Source organism: Leptodactylus fuscus, chromosome 7, assembly GCF_031893055.1.
Source record: "Leptodactylus fuscus isolate aLepFus1 chromosome 7, aLepFus1.hap2, whole genome shotgun sequence".
Taxonomy (NCBI): Eukaryota; Metazoa; Chordata; class Amphibia; order Anura; family Leptodactylidae; genus Leptodactylus; species Leptodactylus fuscus.
In genome coordinates this window covers 32,277,788-32,297,026 of record NC_134271.1, presented here as the reverse complement: position 1 = coordinate 32,297,026, position 19,239 = coordinate 32,277,788, and the positions used below count along the sequence as shown (strand labels likewise).

Here is a 19,239-nt window from a genome sequence, read left to right as displayed (position 1 = left end):
TCTTTGGGATATAGATGGGAGTGTTCTTTGGAGATCTTCATGTATAGGGGATATTGTTTAGAATCTATATAAATAGTGAGGTTCTGGTCTGTAAGTGTATAGATGGGGAGGTCTGGTATAGATTCCGTACAGCTTGTGGGTCATTTCTCAGATCTATATAGATGAGAGGTCTTTTTTTTGGTATTCTGTATAGATGGGGTACAGTGGTGAACCTAGCCTCTCTGCTGCCTGAGGCAGATGATCGAAAGACGGGGGGTGGGGGGTGGGGGGAGTGTGTGGGGGGGTGATCATCTTTTGATCGTCAGCCAAAGACAGCAGGGGGGGGGGGGGGGAGGAACATTGCAATACATACAATGCAGTAATACTCACAGGAGACGTCTCCCCACATTTCCAGTCTCTTCGCTTTGGACCGATATGACCACTTCTTTCAGCTGTGACTTGACTCTGTAAAGTTTGAAACATAGACATCTTTGACTCCTCAATTCTCCCACAGCGGCCCCTGCAGCCTATATTATGCCCCACAGTGGCACAATAGAGGTTGCAGCGGGGGCTGCTGTGGGGCATAATAGAGGTTACAGGGGCCACAGTGGAACCTTCAAGCTCTATTATGCCCCACAGTTGCACACCCATGAACCATTATTATACTCAGGGGTCTTTTCAGACCCCCGAGTATAATAATCGGAGCCCCAGGGGAGATGAGGGAACATAATAAACACTGTTGCTCACCTCTCCGGGACCCGATGTTAAAGAGGACCTTTCATGGGTTTGGGCAAAGGCAGTTCTATATACTGCTGGAAAGCTGACAGTGCGCTGAATTCAGTGCACTGTCGGCTTTCCCGATCTGTGCCCCGGGTGAAGAGCTATTGGTACCGGTACCGTAGCTCTTCACAGTCAGAAGGGCGTTCCTGACAGTCTGTCAGGAATGTCCTTCTTCCCAGCAGCGCCTATAGCGCTGTGCTGTGCGAGCCCCCTCCCTCTGCTCAAAGTACTCGTCCATAGAAGAGCACTATCAGGAGGGGAGGGGGCGTTCCTCCCCGCTCACACAGCACAGCACTATAGGCGCTGCTGGGAAGGACATTCCTGACAGACTGTCAGGAACGCCCTTCTGACTGTGAAGAGCTACGGTACCCGGGGCACAGATTGGGAAAGCCGACAGTGCACTGAATTCAGCGCACTGTCAGCTTTCCAGCGGTATATAAAACTGCCTGTGCCCAAACCCATGAAAGGTCCTCTTTAATGCTGGCAGGCTTTGGGCCTATATGGTAATGCCCAGACATCATGTGGTCTGGAATATTACCATATAGGCCCGAAGCCTGCCCTAGCAGTACCATACAGGCCAAAGCCTGTGTTAGCAGTAACAGGCTATTACTACTAGCACAGGCTACGGGCCTGTATGGTACTGCTAGGGCAGGCTTTGGGCCTATATAGTAATATTCCAGACCACGTGACGTCTGGGCATTACCATATAGGCCCGAAGCCTGCTAGGAGTAACATCGGATCCCAGAGAGGTAAGTAACATTGTTTATTATGTTCTCTCACCTCCCCTGAGGCTCCGATTATTATACTCGGAGGTCTGAAAAGACCCCCGAATATAATAATAGTGGTAATGGGATCGCGGCCTGCCCGGGCCTACTCACTGCCGGCCTTCGCGGCCTATAGTACAAGCGGGGGCGACAGTGAGCAGGTCTGGGGAGGTTGGTAAATAGGCCGCTACCTGCTGGAGTATTCTAAAACAAAAAAAGAAGTTTTATACTCACCGATCTTGTTGTTGTTCCCGCCGCCTCCGCAATCCTATTCTCCTGCAGGCTAACGTCTGCGTAGGCAGCGTCACTAGGCCGCGGACGCACGCTGATACGTCCTCAGACGTCTAGGTATCAGCGAGCGTCATCACGTAATAACGCCGCCCACGCTGATACCTAGACGTCTGAGTACGTATCAGCGTGCATAGGCGGCCTAGTGACGCCGCCTACGCAGACGTCTGAACCAGCGCAGAGAGAAGCAGCTCTCCTGCGCTGGTTCGAAGTAAAAAAAAAAAAAAAAAAAAAGTCGCCCGTGCGCCGCCCCCCTCCCGTGTGCCACCCGAAGCGACCGCCTCAGGTCGCCTCATTAGAGGTGCGGTCCTGATGGGGTATAATCTGGTAATCTGTATAGATGAAGCCTGTTCCGGGGGGCCATTGCAGATGGCGAGATATGGTGTGTGGTCTGTATAGATGGGTACCTGTATCAATATTTGTAATGGTCCAGGCTGACGCCCTGTGTAGATGGGGTCTGCTCTGGGAGGAGTTTCATCTGGGATTCTTTATCTTTTTTTCTATAGTGGTCCGATTGCTGATTTTGTATAAATGGAGGATATAACTGAAAGCTTTGTAAAGATATGGAAAACTGGTGGATTGGGATCTGGTCTTGGTGTTTGTATAGAAAGAGGGTTTGGAGTGTCTTAATAGGATTTTAATCAGGTCTTCTATAAGGGTGGGGAATTACGCTGTAAAGTCTGTATTAGGATGCATTCACACTGAGTATACGCTCACCGATTCTGAACGTGTAACTCGTTCCGAATCAGCGGCGTTAAAACAGATCCCATTGCTTTCTATGGGAGCCGGCATACGTGCGCTTCCCATAGAAATGAATAGGCTGCTCCTTTCCCTGTTGCTTTCAATGTAATACGCGCGTAGGTAAAATATAGAGTTTGGGATATACTCACCATATAAGACTGCCCCTCTTCTGTGGGGTACCTCTTTTTAATGCATACTTACCCCTTAGCATACTCTTTAATGCTTTTTTTATTTGCTTTCCAGTCCCGAATAGTATTCGAAAATATAGTTTTGAATACCTCGCTCCCATAGGAATGAATGGAAGTGGCCGAACACCAAAGGGTTAAGCATCGGCCGCTTCCATTCATTAATATGGAGCAAGGTATTCGAAACTATAGTTTCGAATACTATTCGCTCATCTCTAGTCCCGAACCATCTTTTATGTAAAGGGGGGTTCACACTACCGCCGCTGTCCGCCCTGGGACTTCCGTCCTAAACACCGGAGAAACTGGACAAGGTGGTGGCTTGCCAGCGGTCATTCATTTGAATGGGTTGTAAAGCAAACCACCGGTGTCTGTATGCGGCCTCTCCACCTGGATAACGTGTTTTTTTTTTTTTTTTACAGGGGCCAGATTTACCGTAGAAACACCATTTTGGGGAATGTTTATTGCTTAGATCACCTTTTATTTAAATCAGAGGTGAAACAGTGAAAATATAATATAATATATAAGGGGGTTTGGCACTTTTGATTTTTACGTTCACCGTACAGGAAAAATATTTTATAAGTAGACTGGGCATTTTTGGACATAGGGGTAACTAATATGTATATGTATCACAGTAGTTTTCTGCTTTTATATGTATTCTAGGGAAAGGAGGTGATTTAGAACTTTATTTAAAAAATTTTTTTTATAGATTTCCAGAGATATCACTTGTTGAAAACAGTCAGGATTAGGATATTTATATGCAGCTGTACAATATATAGGATAGAAATATCCTAATCATGACGGTAATTCACATCTCAAACACTGGGCAGACAGACACATATAGAAAACACATCTCCATGAGGAAACGTAAAGACAGCTGCGACTCATTTCAGTGCTTACTAAAGTAAAAAAAACATGAAAAATGATGCCAGAATTCTGTATTATTTTAATGATAAAACCAGAACAAACATGTACCATTTGAAGGGTCATAACAGCAGGCAAATGTTCTCATTATAAAACTTGTTCCCTCCTATGGCTCCTAACTGGTGACCACACAGATTCTGTTTCCATGTGTTCATCTTAAAAGAAGTGAAACTTTAACATAACCTATTAAAAGCAATGACATGCACCAGCGTAAAGAGGATGTCACCAAGCACAAACTACTCAACGTTGTCCATTTGATTCTTGATGTGTCCCAGATCAAATCCATCCACCCATTCAATAGATATGGCCCCTGGAAAAGTATATGTAAATTGGATCTTATCCTACAAAAGGGCAGGAACCTTTTGAACGGGCGGTGGCCGGATTGTGAAGATAGGAACGCCAAAATCATCAGTGGCTTTTAGTATTTTGTACTTGGTGACAGATCCCCTTTAATAACAAGGTTTACCTGTTAATATTTTGCTTATATTTTTATTACATTCCCAATTCTTCTTTGAAGTCCCCTTACCTCCATGTAGAAATTTTAGATGACATGAAATGTTTAACTCATTGTAAAATGTGGAAAGTGACAAAATTTGCTCAAAGTGCGTTTTAAAACAAAACCTACTACAGGCTAAGGTAGCGCTGCACAGTAAGGTATAGCATGCATACATCTGCATTGGGATCATTGGAGAGATTCATGTATTATCTGACTTACAACATAGGATACAGTGACACAGCACCACTACTGCAGAGAAAATCATCTGCCATGAAATAGTGTGACGCAGTTAGTGTAGAATAATACGCCGCAGACATTAGTAAAAGGCGACCAGGTTCACACCTGTGGATTTCCAGTGTGCGGTAAAATGCAAGCGATACTTATGCACAAGCTGTAAAGACACCTATGCAGAGTTTCATACTGTACTTTGCTCACAATGCATGCAAAATCAGAATAAAAACTGTACTGTGTGAACAAGGACTTATGAGTGTGTTAAGTTTGTGTCAGTTTCAATTTCCGATTGCCCCATCATATATGTATTTAAAAAACAAAAAAACAAAAAGTATTTGCAGTATTCGTGGCTCTATCCATAGGATGTCATAAATACCGGATTGATGCATTGCCGGCTGAGAACTAGGCCCCATATTTTCCAAAAATTAAATGTAGAGGCGCAGCCCTCCATTCACTAGTATAAGAATTACAGACGTAGTTTAAGCTGCCTACAATGCATGTGTCAGGTATTTATGGAATATCCTATGGATATAGAGATGGGAATACCCCTTAAGGCCAGGGACCCGCGTAGCATAAACGCCGCAATTTTACCTCGCCGTTTTACAGCACCTGCAGAAAGCAATTTGCAGTGGACGTGCTTTGATTTCAAGAACCCGCAAGTTTTTGTAAATCGCAGCATGTCAATTATGCCTAAGGGAATGCTGGAGTTTTCCGTATGGGTATTATAGGGAAAACTCTGTGAAACGTACTGCAGGAAAAACCGTGATGCATTTACGCTGCGGTTTTTCTTGCAGTGTGCTACGGGGGGGGGGGGGGGGACCCTTCGCCTTAAATGAGTTTTGACAACAATAACAAGTCATCAAATGACATAGCAGTAAAAAAAAAAAAAAATCATTTTATCTGCAGTATGGGGACACAGTCACAGATGGCCAAAATGACATTATAGAAAGACTTCCCAATGGACATTCTGACGCTACTGGAAGGCTGGGAGATTTTCAGATTTTTCAATAGGAGCAATCCAATGTATCAATGTATGTCCGTCTTGTTCATAGTTGGATACTTTAGGTAGAAATAAGACATGGCTGCTCGTGGACTTCAGAGGCTGGACATGGGAAGGCAACAACAGTCTTACAAGAAAGCATCGCACCATTCTTTCAGACATGAGTAGCAGTCGCGGGATTGTTTTGCGTTGGCTCCACAGGTGTCATTTAACCAATCTATAAAAAGATCTTCATTTTTCTTTAGCACAAGAAACTGACCCAGAACAACATAGGCCTAGAAAACAAAGAAATAGTGCGTTAAGGCAAAACATTTTCAGGATTAATTCTATCTGTACGGTACATGCCGGGAGTCTGGAACTGCACAGCCCTAAACAGATCATCTGTCATAATATGTGTATGTATAAGGGGTCTACTCCATGAGGACACAAGTGCGCAGTACGTTCTCCCATATAGATCCTCGCCCTGTATGGGGAAACGTAACGGATGACTAGTTATAGTAATGTCTGGAGATCAGGTCCTCCTCAAACCACAACACACATAAAGGTAAAGTGGAGCACCAAGTAAAGGTAGAAAAAAAATTATTAGGCCAAGTTCATAAGGTTCATGGGGATTTAGATTGTGTGTGTAAATTCTAATACTCGGCTGACACCACACCCCATACACGGTGGAAAAATCCAAACCATCCAACAAGTGAGCTTAGCCTTAGGGTGCATGCACACTACGTAACGCCGGGCGTGTATGAGAGCCGTACACGCCGGCATTACAGCAGACTGCCGAACACTTCCCATTCACTTCAATGGGAGCGCTCGTAAACGCCGCTGTTACAAGCGCTCCCATTGAAGTGAATGGGAAGTGTTCGGCAGTCTGCCGTAATGCCGGCGTGTACGGCTCTCATACACGCCCGGCGTTACGTAGTGTGCATGCACCCTTACACAGCGAATCAAATCTTACCTTGTCAAATCCCTTATCCGCAAGTCTTCCACCCAGGGTATCACCAATGCCGGCTAAACATTGCACAGCCTTTTCTCCCATGGGCTCGGCCACAAAATTTCTATGTTTCTGCGATGTGGAAGACATCTTTGCTGGTTATACCTAAACAGAGCACGATCACGTGAGAACTCTTATTATAGGCACTGTATGAAGAAATATGGGAAAGCAAGAGAAAGAAATAATACAAGTTTCATGAAAAAAAGGTCTGATTTATTTAATGTTTCAGAATGGGGTTATAAGTACCACAGTAGAGATGAGCAAGTACTATTCCAAACGGCACGCACCCATAGGAATGAATGGAAGTGGCCGGCACACAGACTTTGCTTAACCGCCTGCGTCCATTCATTCCTATGGGTGCGTGCTATTCGAAACGGGAGTTTTGAATAGTACTCGCTCAGTACACGCAGGCTGACATCATTACCTATCAAATCCCTTTGCAACTACTCCCATCTCTACCTTCATCTTCCCCTGTATGTCCCTCCAGGGCTGCTGAAAAGAAAACCAACTCTATAGAAAGGGGTTGTGCCACTACCAACACTTATCTTGTGTTGCTGCCACTCCATTCACTTCTATGGGGCTGCTGTGACTACGACCTCCAGCAACCCCATAGCACTGAATAGTGCAGCAGGCACACAGGCCCCACTGGGAGCTTTCAGGGAGACTTCCTCTTCTCCCGATCACAAGGTGTTCCCGCCCGCTCTCCGCTTACACGTATTGGGAAGTCGCCAAACGAGGAGTGTGGTAGAGCCTTCAGCATAAGAAGGGATATTGTGCCAAATATACGACATAATTACTCCAATCTATGCTGGAAAGCAGGTGTAGATGGGTTTATAAATCCCCCCATTGATCACAGAGGGGCTAGTCACACATCTGTTTCATTGTCTGTTATAATGGGATATGAAATAATAGGAAATTTCCTATTTTTGTCCATTTTTATGAACATCAGACTCAAGCCTATGAGGGATCCATTCATTTTAAATTGGCTTTATTCGCATATGCATTAGTCAGTACATATATACTATAAGCAGCCCGCCTATATACTGTTCTGGTATGCAGACGGACCATAACAACGGACAGGCCGGCGCTAGTGTGAGTCTGATATTACAGTTTGTATGTAAGTAGCCTTAAAGAGGACCTTTCACCATATCTGGGCACATGCAGTTCTATATACTGCCGGAAAGCTGACAGTGCGCTGAGTTCAGCGCACTGTCGGCTTTCCCGATCTGTGCCCGGTGTGAAGAGCTTACGGTCCTGGTACCGTAGCTCTTCTATGGTCAGAAGGGCGTTTCTGACAGTTAGCCAGAGACGTCCTTCTGCCTCGCGGCGCCAATCGCGCTGTACAGTGTGAGCGGGGAGGAACGCCCCCTCCCACTGCTCACAGCGCTCGTCCATAGACGAGTGTTATCAGGAGGGGAGGGAGGGGGCGTTCCTCCCGGCTCCACAGTACAGCGCGATTGGCGCCGCGAGGCAGAAGGACGTCTCTGGCTAACTGTCAGAAACGCCCTTCTGACCATAGAAGAGCTACGGTACCAGGACCGTAAGCTCTTCACACCGGGCACAGATCGGGAAAGCCGACAGTGCGCTGAACTCAGCGCACTGTCAGCTTTCCGGCAGTATATAGAACTGCACGTGCCCAGATATGGTGAAAGGTCCTCTTTAAGTCCAGCTGAAGGAGTTAGTGTTAGTAGATGTGGACATCAAAGTACTGAAGTGTCTCTTCTGTCAGCAACAATGGACAAATTAAAAATTTTTATTTTACTTTATTGCTAGAGATGAGCGAACACTGTTCGGAACAGCCGTTCTGGACAGCACGCTCCCATAGAAATGAATGGAAGCGGCTGGCCAAGTCTGTGTGCCAGGTGTTTCCATTCATTTCTATGGGAGCGTGCTGTTCGGATCGGCTGATCCGAACAGTGTTCGCTAATCTCTACTATAGAGAAGTTATGACGGCGACTTCCGGAGCGCGACCAAAGATTAACAGGTCGTCTTGTGACTTTTTCATTCAACTACAAGCTGCACAAAATAGAAACTGCGCAGTGTAGGGCTAGTTCACACTGCGTTCTTTTTGCCAGCGGATTATGATGCAGAATTCATTTCAATGGAGCTGATAGCTTTTTTTTTTTTCCCCCGCTAACGTTTTTTTTCAGCTAGAAGAAAGAAAAAGCGACAAGACCTATGTACAGCCGGAATCCGCTTGGAAAAACCCATTGATGGCAATGGGAGGCGGCAAAACCGTGACGCGGTTTTTGCAAAAAACACTAGCGTTTTTCAAAGAAGTCCATACACTGTGCTGGAGCAAAGAAAAACTAAAAACTCCTTGGGGTTTCCATTGGTTATTCGTAAAGGAGCACAATGTGGCCTGGCACAGCGTTATCTAAGACTCAGTCTGTCCAGTGACAGCCGAGGTGCAGTACCGCTCACACCTCCATACTTGACAGAGGACTCATCAGTCCCATTCACACAGCGCGGTCATGTGAGTAAACCCCGGCGGCACAGCCACACCTCACACCCCGTACACACCGCTACCCTCCGTATACGCGCCGTACTCACCTTCCCGCCAAGCAGTCACACACTACAGCGAGCGCTTCCGGACAAAACTTTGAAGAACATTCAGCACTTCCGGCGAACACAGGACGTCGCGCATAGGCACAAACCAGCTCCTGAGCAATGGCGGCGCCCACTCGTGACGTCACCGGAAACTCCCCGCCGCCATGTTTGTGCTCCAATAGAATCTACGCGAGTTATCCCTTGTAACCCGGAAGCGGCAGGTAATGGCTCCCATGCTCAGAGAACATGTGTAATACTTAGTGGTACGTGTAAACTTCACCCGGGCCCGGCTTTATGGGGTCGAGTCTCAGTATATCTGCGTGATGTGTCGCACGTCAGTTGTGTTGCTGCTGTTGTGTGGATGACAATGTCGCGCACGTGCACAAGTTCAATTCAAAGAATGTTCCAAACTCTTTAGACATAGGGATCGGCTGTATCATGTCTGAAGCGCAGTGTTAACATCTCTCAGGGCATGCTGGGAGTTGTAGTTTGCCAAGTGGTGTGACTGCTTTATTATCTATATCCCAATTCTTACACGTTGTGTCTTCTAGGTGATCCCCCCTTGCAATGTTCTGAGGAAGCAGAGGAAACCCCTGGAGACCTACAAGAGCCTTCACTAGTTACACCTAATACAATGTCAAAGGCCACCAAGAGAAAACATGTGGTGAAAGAAGTCCTTCTGGATTATGTCCAGCCTACCGAGAACCAGCGCATCGTGAGAGTAAGTCCTAGGGTCCGGGAGGCTCCACATAAAGGGGTGACCTCTCGGCGGCCCAGAAGATTGGATGAATCTCTGCAAGTCCTGGTCATATTATGTGATATGGGCACGTTATATACTAGCCAGTGTATTGTACATCACAAAAAGGGGCATGACTCGCACATGTGGTGGCCATGTTATACGGAGGGGTGTGATTTCTCCCCTTCTGGATAAGTTATTGTGTGTGGAAGGGATCTAGGACGAAATCACACCCCTCCGTATAACATGGCCACCACATGTGCGAGTCATGCCCCTTTTTGTGATGTACAGTACACAGGCTAGTACATAACGTGCCCATATCACATAATATGACCAGGACTTGCAGAGATTCATCCAATCTTCTGGGCCGCCGGGAGGTCACCCCTCTTTGAGGAACAACACTAATTCTGGTCAATACATTAAAGAGGTTGTCTAGGCGAAATAATATTTTCTAAATAGGCCCGGGGAGATAAAAAACAAACAAACAAAAACTTCCCTGTCCCCGATGCTCCGGTGGCCTTCCAGGGTGGGCCGCCTTGTTGATGGATTTCTCACTGGCTGTGACAATCTAGATCCCTTCCACTTTCTACTCAGGCCACTGATTTGGCCTAAGCAGACACGTAACTGCTGAAGCCAATCATTCGCCTCAGGAAGGGAAACGGCGACCTCACAGATAGTGATGTCTCTGGTTCCCTCTTTTTGAGGCGACGTGGGTTTGGGTATTCTGCTGGAAGAGAACAACAGAGCTGAAGGACCAGACAACACAGCGGGTACAGGTGCATGTACAATATGAGTCTAAAGCTGGGAGTGGTACCTCAACTGTGGAAAACATTTTGTGTGGTACCAGTACCAAAGAAACCCAACCCGATGGGCTACAATGACTACCGACCTGTAGCACTGACATCCCACCTGATGAAGGTCCTAGAGAGACTGGTCCTGACACACCTATGCCCTCTAGTGTGCCCCGCTTTGGACCCCCTCCAGTTTGCCTATCGACCAGGCATTGGGGTAGATGACACCATCATCCACCTTCTTCACAGAGCTCTCTCTCACCTGGAGAAACCCGGGAACACTGTAAAAATAATGTTCTTTGTAGAGATGAGTGTACACTGTTCGGATCAGCCGATCCGAACAGCACGCACCCATAGAAATGAATGGAAGCACCTGTGACGCCGGCCGGCCGCCAGCAAAGTCAGCGTCACAGGTGCTGCCATTCATTTCTATGGGTGCATGTTGTTCTGATCGGCTGATCCGAGCAGTGTTCGCTCATCTCCAGTTCTTTGATTTCTCCAGAGCGTTCAACACCATTCAGCCAGGGTTATTGAAGGAGAAGCTGAACCTTGGTGATGTGGACCATCACCTGTCCTACTGGATCCTAGACTACCTGACAAACCGTCCTTAGTATGTGAGAGCCCGGGACTGTGTGTCTGACACTGTGATCTGTAGTACGGGGGCACCACAAGGTACAGTTCTTGCCACATTTCTCTTCACACTGTACACTGCTGACTTTAGGTGCAACTCATCCAGCTGTTACTTACAGAAGTACTCCGATGACTCTGCAATAGTTGGCCTTATCACTGATGGTGACGATAGGGAATACAGAGACTTAAACCGGGACTTTGTTGAATGGTTCCAGCAGAACCACCTCAGGATTAATGCTGGGAAGACCAAGGAGATGGTGGTGGACTTTAGTAAATGGAGAAGTGTTTCGACCCCGGTGGAGATCCAAGGGACATGTATTGAGATAGTCAGGACCTATAGGTACCTGGGTGTGCTCCTCAATAATAAACTAGACTGGGCTGATCACCTGGAGGCGCTGCACAGAAAGGGTCACCGCAGACTCTACCTGCTCAGGAGGCTGAGGGCCTTCGGAGTCCAGGGGCCACTTCTTAGGGCCTTTTTCAACTCTGTGGTTGCTTCAGCCATCTTTTTCGGTGTGGCCTGCTGGGGGAGCAGTATATCAACCAGGGACAGAAATAGACTTGACAGGCTGATCAGAAGGGCCAGCTCTGTCCTGGGGAGCCCCCTAGACCCAGTACAGGTGGTGGGTGCCAGAAGGATACTGTCTGTGGTGACCTCCATGCGGGAGAATAAATCCCACCCTATGTATGGGACCTTGATGTCACTTGGCAGCACTGTAAGTGACCGTCTGCTTCACCCCAAGTGTGAGAAGGAACGCTATCACAAGTCCTTCCTCCCAACCGCAATCAGGCTACATAATCTACATCAGACCAAGCGAAGATCACTCTGCATAGAAAACTAATGATTATGAAGTCTTCCTTCTTTCTTCTCTTCCTTAACTGTTATGGACTCCTAGTATATCTTCTCTTCTCAGCATATGTGTGTCTACGTCTGTAATATATTACTGTTTATTATCCTGTATCTGTATTACTATGCTGCTGTAACATGCTGAAATTAACCCACTGCGGGACTATTAAAGGGGCTCTGTCAGCAAAATTATGCTAATAGAGACCCACATATGCGTGAATAGCCTTTAAAAGGCCATTCAGGCACTGTAAATGATATATTATTAGCATAAAAATATATATGCAAAACTTACATGCACCATGGGTGGGGATAAACGATGCGACGTCAGCTTCGGGCACGCCTGCGTCTTCTGTCCTCTTGTAGTAACGCCCTCTGGTTCTGTGTCTTCCGGCTTCTTCTCTTCAAATCCCGCGCCTGCGTAGTAGCGCTTCCCTCCGAAGCGCTACTGCGCAGGCTCACTCGCCATTTTACTTAATGGCAGTTCGCGAGTGAGCCTGTGCAGTAGCGCTTCGGAGGGAAGCGCTACTACGCAGGCGCGGGATTTGAAGAGAAGAAATCGGAAGAAGACACGGAACCAGAGGGCGTTACTACAAGAAGACAGAAGAGGCAGGCGTGCCCGAAGCTGACGTCACATCGTGCATCCCCGCCCATGGTGCATGTAAGTTCTCCATATATGTTTTTATGCTTTTATTTATAAACGGGACTGGGATTTAATATAACATTTACGGTGCCTGAATAGCCTTTTTAAAGGCTATTCACGCATATGTTGGGCTCTATTAGCATGATTTTGCTGATAGAGCCCCTTTAAAGGATTATCTTATCTTAAAAGTAAATCCTCGCTGGAAAGCCTAAGCTGTGCATCCTACGGGATTAAAGCACAAGGCCAGAAAGTGGTCACTTCAAATTCTTCTTCGCTTTTTGCTTCATAAATGGCCCTTGCACACGACTGAGTTCTGTCCGTGTTTGGGCCGTAGTACCCAGACTGAACTCGACTGTGTGAATTGAACTCTCCGCTTCATGGCCAGTTATGGCGCAGTGAGCTCCTGAACAGCCCAGTTGCTACAGTGAGGAAATGACATTTTGTTACTGTAGAGATCGGGCAGTTCAGGAGCTCACTGCACCATGGCTGACTACGACTACTGCAGTGGGTTCTGTGCACATGGTTGAGTTCAGTCCGGGTACTATGGCCCACACACGGACTGTTTTCCACGGTCGGAACTCTGTCCTGTGCAACTACTTTAATGGTGTTGAACAGGCACAAGCAAATAGTCACATTTATCACGTTTTGTTTAAATTCTCTTATTTTAAGGTTTTAGGAAGTCCTGGCAATAATCTTCATGAAGTTGAAACCGCTGAAGGAGACCGGTTCTTAGCCAGTATGCCCACAAAATTCAGAAAGAACATCTGGATCAAGAGAGGTAAAACCTATGTATATATCCGAAGGTCTAAATTCAGATGTGCCGGGGTAATCTAATGGATTTTTAGACATAGCAGCTTATTTGTCTGTCGCAGTTTTTGTGGATTTACTGCTGTTTTTTCCATTGACTTCAATAGGGAAACAGTCTTGAAACAATGAGGCAGATTCATTAAAAAAAAGTCAGAAAGAAAACCTGTCTTTGTTGCCCATAGTAACCAATCGCTGCAGCTTTTACTTCATATCCTGTTTTTGAAAAATGAAAACTGTGCAGCGATTGATTGCCAGGGGCAACAACAACAGATTTTCTTTTAGTCAGTTTCAAAAATTCTTCCCTTTGTCCTTAACCATTTCTGGACCGCCCATAGACTATAAACATCCGGATAGTGGTTGCCTTGTTCTGACAGGACGTACTGGTACGTCCAGTCAGAACACAGTAGCTGCACGGAGATCGTGCAGCTGCTGAAGCTGGGAGCCGGCTGTAACTTCAGCTGGAGCTCCCAGAGAGATGGCAGGGAAGGTTTATTCCCTTCTTCCATCTCGATTGCTGTGTATACAGTGCTCAATGAGTGCTGTATACACAGCTATGAGCGCCGCCATGATGCAGCCACCCTCTGACCCGGCGGTCACATGATCCGCCGGGAGCAGTGTCTTGCAAGAGCTGCTGGGTCCTACAGAACCCAGATCAGCTCTGTACACAGCGTGTCGGAGGCTGTATTAATCCTGCAACTGAGGCTAAATGTAGCAGCCCCAGTTATAGGAGAAATCAGCCTCTGTAACAAAAAAAAAAAGGGATCAGATGTCCCCAAAGGTCCGTTATCACCTTATGGGGACACAATCTGAAAAAAAAAATATATATATATATATATATATATATATATATATATATATATATATATATATTAATTAAAAAAAGTTTAAAAAAATGTAAATAAAATGATAATAATAAAAAAAAAAATAATAATACGCTAATAAAACGCCATTATTAAAGGTTATAGTCCCACCCCCGACGACACCATACAAAATAAAAGTTACCGTAACGGAGAGGAAAAACTATTTTATAAAGTTTTTCAGTGACACTTTGTGTTATTAAATAAAAAAATAAAAAAATAATAAATTGAAAACCAGACACAATTTCCCTCCTATTATGTTTATATTTTCCCGGATATAAAAAAAATTAAAACACATTCGAAAATAAAAACAACTTAAAAATAAAGCCCTATGTGTCCCCGAAAAAAGACACAAAAATTAGTTGACTGAGACATACGAGAAAAATGTTACAGCCCTCAAAACCGCACATACATAAAAACCCGAAAATGTGTCTGGTCCTGGACCACAAATTGGCCCGGTTCTGAAGTGGTTAAACTGATGCTAAAACAAAAAAAAACTAAACTGTGGCAAGAATGCATGTATGTATGTATGTAAAGAAGAGGTTTATTTTATAGAAAATGGGAGTCCAGCGCTTTGTCCTTGGATTAAACCCAGTGTTATGTACCCTGGTGCACTCCACACACTGCTGTAATGTCCTCGCTGTATTCCCAACCACCATGGCATGCATTGGATTATGCCGCAATATGGGTTTTTTTGTGAATCTGTAAGAAAAATGTAGTTTTTCCTCTGTATGGGTTCAGATGAAGAAGCAGTGTGGGATCTATGGGAAGGATATTCCACATCTATAGTGCAGTTAGGCCAATGCACCCTTAGTGGGCTATTTATGTAAATCTGAGTTCCTGCTTTAAAATAAGTATGACCGTTCACTTGTCCATCATATTATAAGTTCTCATACAACATTTTCTCCCGCTTAGGTGACTTTGTTATTGTTGATCCTATTGCTGAAGGAGAAAAAGTCAAGGCAGAGATCGCCTTTATTATCTATAAGGATCATCAGCGCCTACTACAGAAAGAAGGCCTGTGGTAAGACGCCTCGTCTACTATTCTAAGTCTGTCTGCTCATCCATTCACTAGTTTCCTCCAGTTGTTGTTTTCTTTCTTTTCTATTTTAAAGGGATTCTCTCATTAGAATCGCTTTTTGTACAAATACCACATCAGAATAGCCTTTAGAAAGTCAGGCCTGTTATATGATTTGTGGAAAGTTTCCATTTATGGTGCGTTCTTATACATTATACTTATGAAACAAAAATGCTCAGCTGTGCTGTTCTGCATGAGACTTATTTTGTTGCAGATTTTGCTGCGTTTTTTGAGTCAGATTGAGAAGAAGGTAGAAGTATAAGAACGACCGATATATTTCCCATTCCTTTTGTAGCAATTCTTGGCTTTGGCTCAAAAAAATACAACAAAATCTGCAACAAAAAAAGCTCAGTTTCTGCAACGTGCGGCCTCAGCAAGCTGGTAAGCTTGTATTCTTCAGAATATATAGACATTGCCTTTACCCTGAGCGATTGGTTATTATGATTACTAGAAATCTAATATAAATGCAGATCAAATAATATGCACAGTATAAAAAAAAAAAAAATTGTGAAATGACTTGGGAGTTATACTTTAAAGAGGACCTTTCATCTCCTGGGGCACATGTGGTTTTATACACACATCAGCCCACTGTCGGCTTTCCCGTTCTGTGCCCCCGGTGAAGAGCTGTCAGTGCCGTTACTGTAGGGCGTTTCTGACAGTCAGTCAGGAGTGACCTTCATCACAGCAGCGTCTATTGCGCTGTACTGTGAGGGTGGTGAGAAATTGCTGGGCAGTAAGCAATGCCATAGATGCTGCTGTGAGGAAGGGCATTCCTGACTGACTGTCAGACGCCCTTCTGACAGTGAAGAGTTACGATATCGGCACCGATAGCTTTTCACCTGGGGCACAGAACATGAAAGCAAATAGTGCGCTGAATTCAGTGCACTGTCTGCTTTCTAGCTGTGTATTACACCACATGTGCCCCAGAAGGTGAAAGGTCCTCTTTAAGCCTAAATGTGTCGTAAAACATAGCTATATTTTTATAGGTAAAAGGGGAACATACCTTAACATATCTTTTCTTTGTACCCTTGAAGGCCATTAGGTTTCAATAAAGACGGTGCAGAAAATTCAGCTCAGACAAAAGAAAGGTATGTTTTTTTATTTTGTGACTATATTTTCTTGCTGCATTTTCCTTTTCCCTTTTCAGTTTATAGAGAAACTACTCAGAATTCCTCTACTAAAAGTTAACATGCTGTAATTTTCGAAATTGCGTTTTTTTTTTCTTCCCGCAATGTGTGGATGAGATTTATGAAATCTCCTTCTTTTTGCTAGTACCATGAAGTGCAACTTTTTCTTTTCTTGACTACATGGGGCCTTAGCCTGATCATCAGCGTGTGATTGGTCGAGGACCTGTGGAAGGGTCTGGTATTACAGTTTAGTCCTCACACACCTCGGAGTGTGCAGCTGAGGCTCTTCTGATGTCTTTTTCCATTTCTATCCTCTTCCCTCCTAGATGACGGATATTTGGCAATTTTGTACATGTCACGTGACATTTTTCAGTCATTTTCGTAGTGAGAGGTATACATATCATTTGCAGGGACTCCATTTATACGCATCACATACATTTGACAAAATCCACTGGTGGTGCATTTTTTTTGGCCGCCACTGTATTTGGTCTTTGTACTGTAAGGAGAACGGTGTCACACAGGAGCAGACAAGGGGTGCGATTCCGAGTTCTGACACTGGCTGCCTGTGATCGGAGTTCTGAATCACGCCCCTTCCTGGATTTACCATCTCAGGGCTAGTTCACATGGGGCCAAAGGGGTGGATTTTGACAGCGGAATCCACGTCATAATCCGCCCCTTTACAATGGTGGTCTATGGAGACCACTAGCGCTCTTTTTTCCGCTATCGGCAACTGCCGATAGTGGAAAAAAAGAAGCGAGCTGCCCTTTCTTCAGGCGGATTCCGCCTAGCAGCCGCCACCTCCGGCGTCGGCCCATTTATTTGAGCCGACTCCGGGGTGGGGGAAGCCGCGACATCGTGGCAGGCGGGTTTTGACCATATTTTCACTTGGCTCCCCGAGTCAAAATGTGGTCAAAATCCGCCCCCCGTGTGAACGAGCCCTCAGGAAACAGTGAAGGGTTGTCTAGGATCAAGACAGCTCTATGTTCTGGCTCTTTAAAGTGAATGACTGGTAGCAGACAGCTCACCTAACACTGCCCCTTTAAATATAAACTTGCCCACATGTGGCTAACCATGCCCCTAAATAGCTCACCCTGCCTCCAATGGGGCACTCAGTAGAACATTATTGGGATGGATGCTTTACAGTGAAATATGTTTTTGTCAATTTTACTCTTAATTTAGCAATAAAGGAGCAGAATCCCAGAATTCCAAAGATGATAAGTCTGGGGCTGAAGATGATGACGACGACGACTCAGAAGACGACAGTGACCTGTTTGTCAACACTAACCGTGTCTACTATGAAGACAGCGAGGAGGAATCTGAAAGTGAAGAAAGTGAGAATGAAGAAGAAAAAGAGTGAACATTTGGGACTAATATAATGTAATAATTTGAAATAGCAAAGACTCTGGTGCCTGATAGACATGACGGTGCGCAGCGCAGGGGCAGCCGTCGGGCTCTCTGTTCTTTGCATCTGTCACCAACTGATTTACTCAGAGACACACGGCCTTCAACTCTTCAAGTGTGGTACATTTTTGAGCATTGCTGAGATTTTGGCAGCTTTGGCTGACCTTTCTGTATGCATTCCCATTATTGCGGAGGAACAAAAGCATCACTCACAGTAATATCTGTTTTTGAGCCTCAACTGGAGACTTGGGATAAAAATATTAATGACCTTTTCTAAGAAGGTCACCAATATCATTAATAGGGGTCTAACTCCCCAGGACCTCAGCATGAATGGGAGCTGATCTGAAGCACCCTGGATCGGCCTGTGCTGCACCGAGCTATCTGCTTCCTGCTCTATTCTCTGTAATGTCAGCTGCTCGGTGGAGAACCCTTTTAAGGTTATGAAGAAAGAGATGACATTTGACTTAAGTGATTAAAATAATTCTTAAAACAACCTTAAATTATGACTCATTAGATGTCATCGTATATACACCTGTCCTTGCATGTATGTGTGCATGTGCCCTTACAGACGTGGTACCAAAATCTGTCATCTTCGCTATATATTTTTACCAAACACACCTCCAAGAATCTATCTGGTACACTGATCTGTGGCCATACTGCAAAACAATAGCATGACCAAAAAAAACCATATAAAGCCATGTGTAAGGGGGATTTTGTGAAACCCTAATTCACATGCTTTTTTACTTCTACTTAGTTTTGGATTCTGCAGATCTATGACAAATCCACAATGTATGCAAACCGTCTTCCTCTTTCTTTGCGGATCTCCTTGATTAAAAAAAATCTGATGCTGTTTTGTGTATATCGCTGTTATAAAGAAGTGAACAATTTTATTAATATGGAGTTATTGAGGTTATTTAATATACATGGGGGCTGGCGTTATTATTAGAATGACCTAGCCATAGAGAGAGATGGAGAGGAGGGGGGTAGGCGCAAGTTCTGGTTCCAAACACATGACCCGAGGTCCAAATCTGCCTGAAATCCCTTGAAAGAAAGCCTTGACTCTTACAACGCTCAGTGCCTGAAAATGTACCATACAGATCTGTTCACACTTAACTGCTTTTCAATTTATTTACATTTTTAAAGCTATGGTCACAGTGCTGTGTGACCGTTCACGCTTTTCGCTCTGCGTTTTTTGGGTAAAAACCCAGTGGACCCTATTATGGTCTATGGGGGTCTGTGGGTAACCACTTTTTACGTGGATTGGGTTTCCGTTTTTCAGGTCCCCAAGTGGCCCAAAGAATGGAAACTTCAACACTAGTGTGAACCTAATGTAAGTCTGTCTTGAAACCAATTCAACATAATAACACAACAAACAGGTGAAGAGAGTGCAATAGCGGCACAC

General features: G+C 45.0%; 2 protein-coding genes across 2 annotated transcripts; one reads left to right on the top strand and one right to left on the bottom strand.

Annotated features, from left to right (window-relative positions):
- Positions 1-3,657: 3,657 nt before the first annotated feature.
- BANF1 (barrier to autointegration nuclear assembly factor 1) lies at positions 3,658-9,024 on the bottom strand. Its single transcript, XM_075281611.1, has 3 exons — positions 8,927-9,024; positions 6,338-6,478; positions 3,658-5,660 (listed from the first exon to the last, which is right to left on the bottom strand). Exons 2-3 carry the CDS (start codon positions 6,461-6,463, stop codon positions 5,514-5,516), a joined length of 273 nt encoding a protein of 90 aa, XP_075137712.1. The 5' UTR covers positions 6,464-6,478; positions 8,927-9,024; the 3' UTR covers positions 3,658-5,513.
- Positions 9,025-9,138: 114 nt separating this feature from the next.
- Positions 9,139-18,733, top strand: EIF1AD (eukaryotic translation initiation factor 1A domain containing). Its single transcript, XM_075281605.1, has 6 exons — positions 9,139-9,186; positions 9,475-9,644; positions 13,237-13,345; positions 15,147-15,255; positions 16,344-16,397; positions 17,616-18,733. The coding sequence occupies exons 2-6, from the start codon at positions 9,558-9,560 to the stop codon at positions 17,791-17,793; spliced, it is 537 nt and encodes a 178-aa protein (XP_075137706.1). The 5' UTR covers positions 9,139-9,186; positions 9,475-9,557; the 3' UTR covers positions 17,794-18,733.
- The last annotated feature ends 506 nt before the right edge of the window (positions 18,734-19,239 follow it).

Coding starts and splice junctions, on each gene's coding strand:
- BANF1 (XM_075281611.1), bottom strand. CDS start 6,463: ATGTCTTCCACATCGCAGAAACATAGAAATTTTGTGGCCGAGCCCATG. Junction 5,661..6,337: donor CGGATAAGGGATTTGACAAG/GTAAGATTTGAT, acceptor TTTGTTTTCTAG/GCCTATGTTGTTCTGGGTCA.
- EIF1AD (XM_075281605.1), top strand. CDS start 9,558: ATGTCAAAGGCCACCAAGAGAAAACATGTGGTGAAAGAAGTCCTTCTG. Junction 9,645..13,236: donor AGAACCAGCGCATCGTGAGA/GTAAGTCCTAGG, acceptor TCTTATTTTAAG/GTTTTAGGAAGTCCTGGCAA. Junction 15,256..16,343: donor CTACAGAAAGAAGGCCTGTG/GTAAGACGCCTC, acceptor GTACCCTTGAAG/GCCATTAGGTTTCAATAAAG.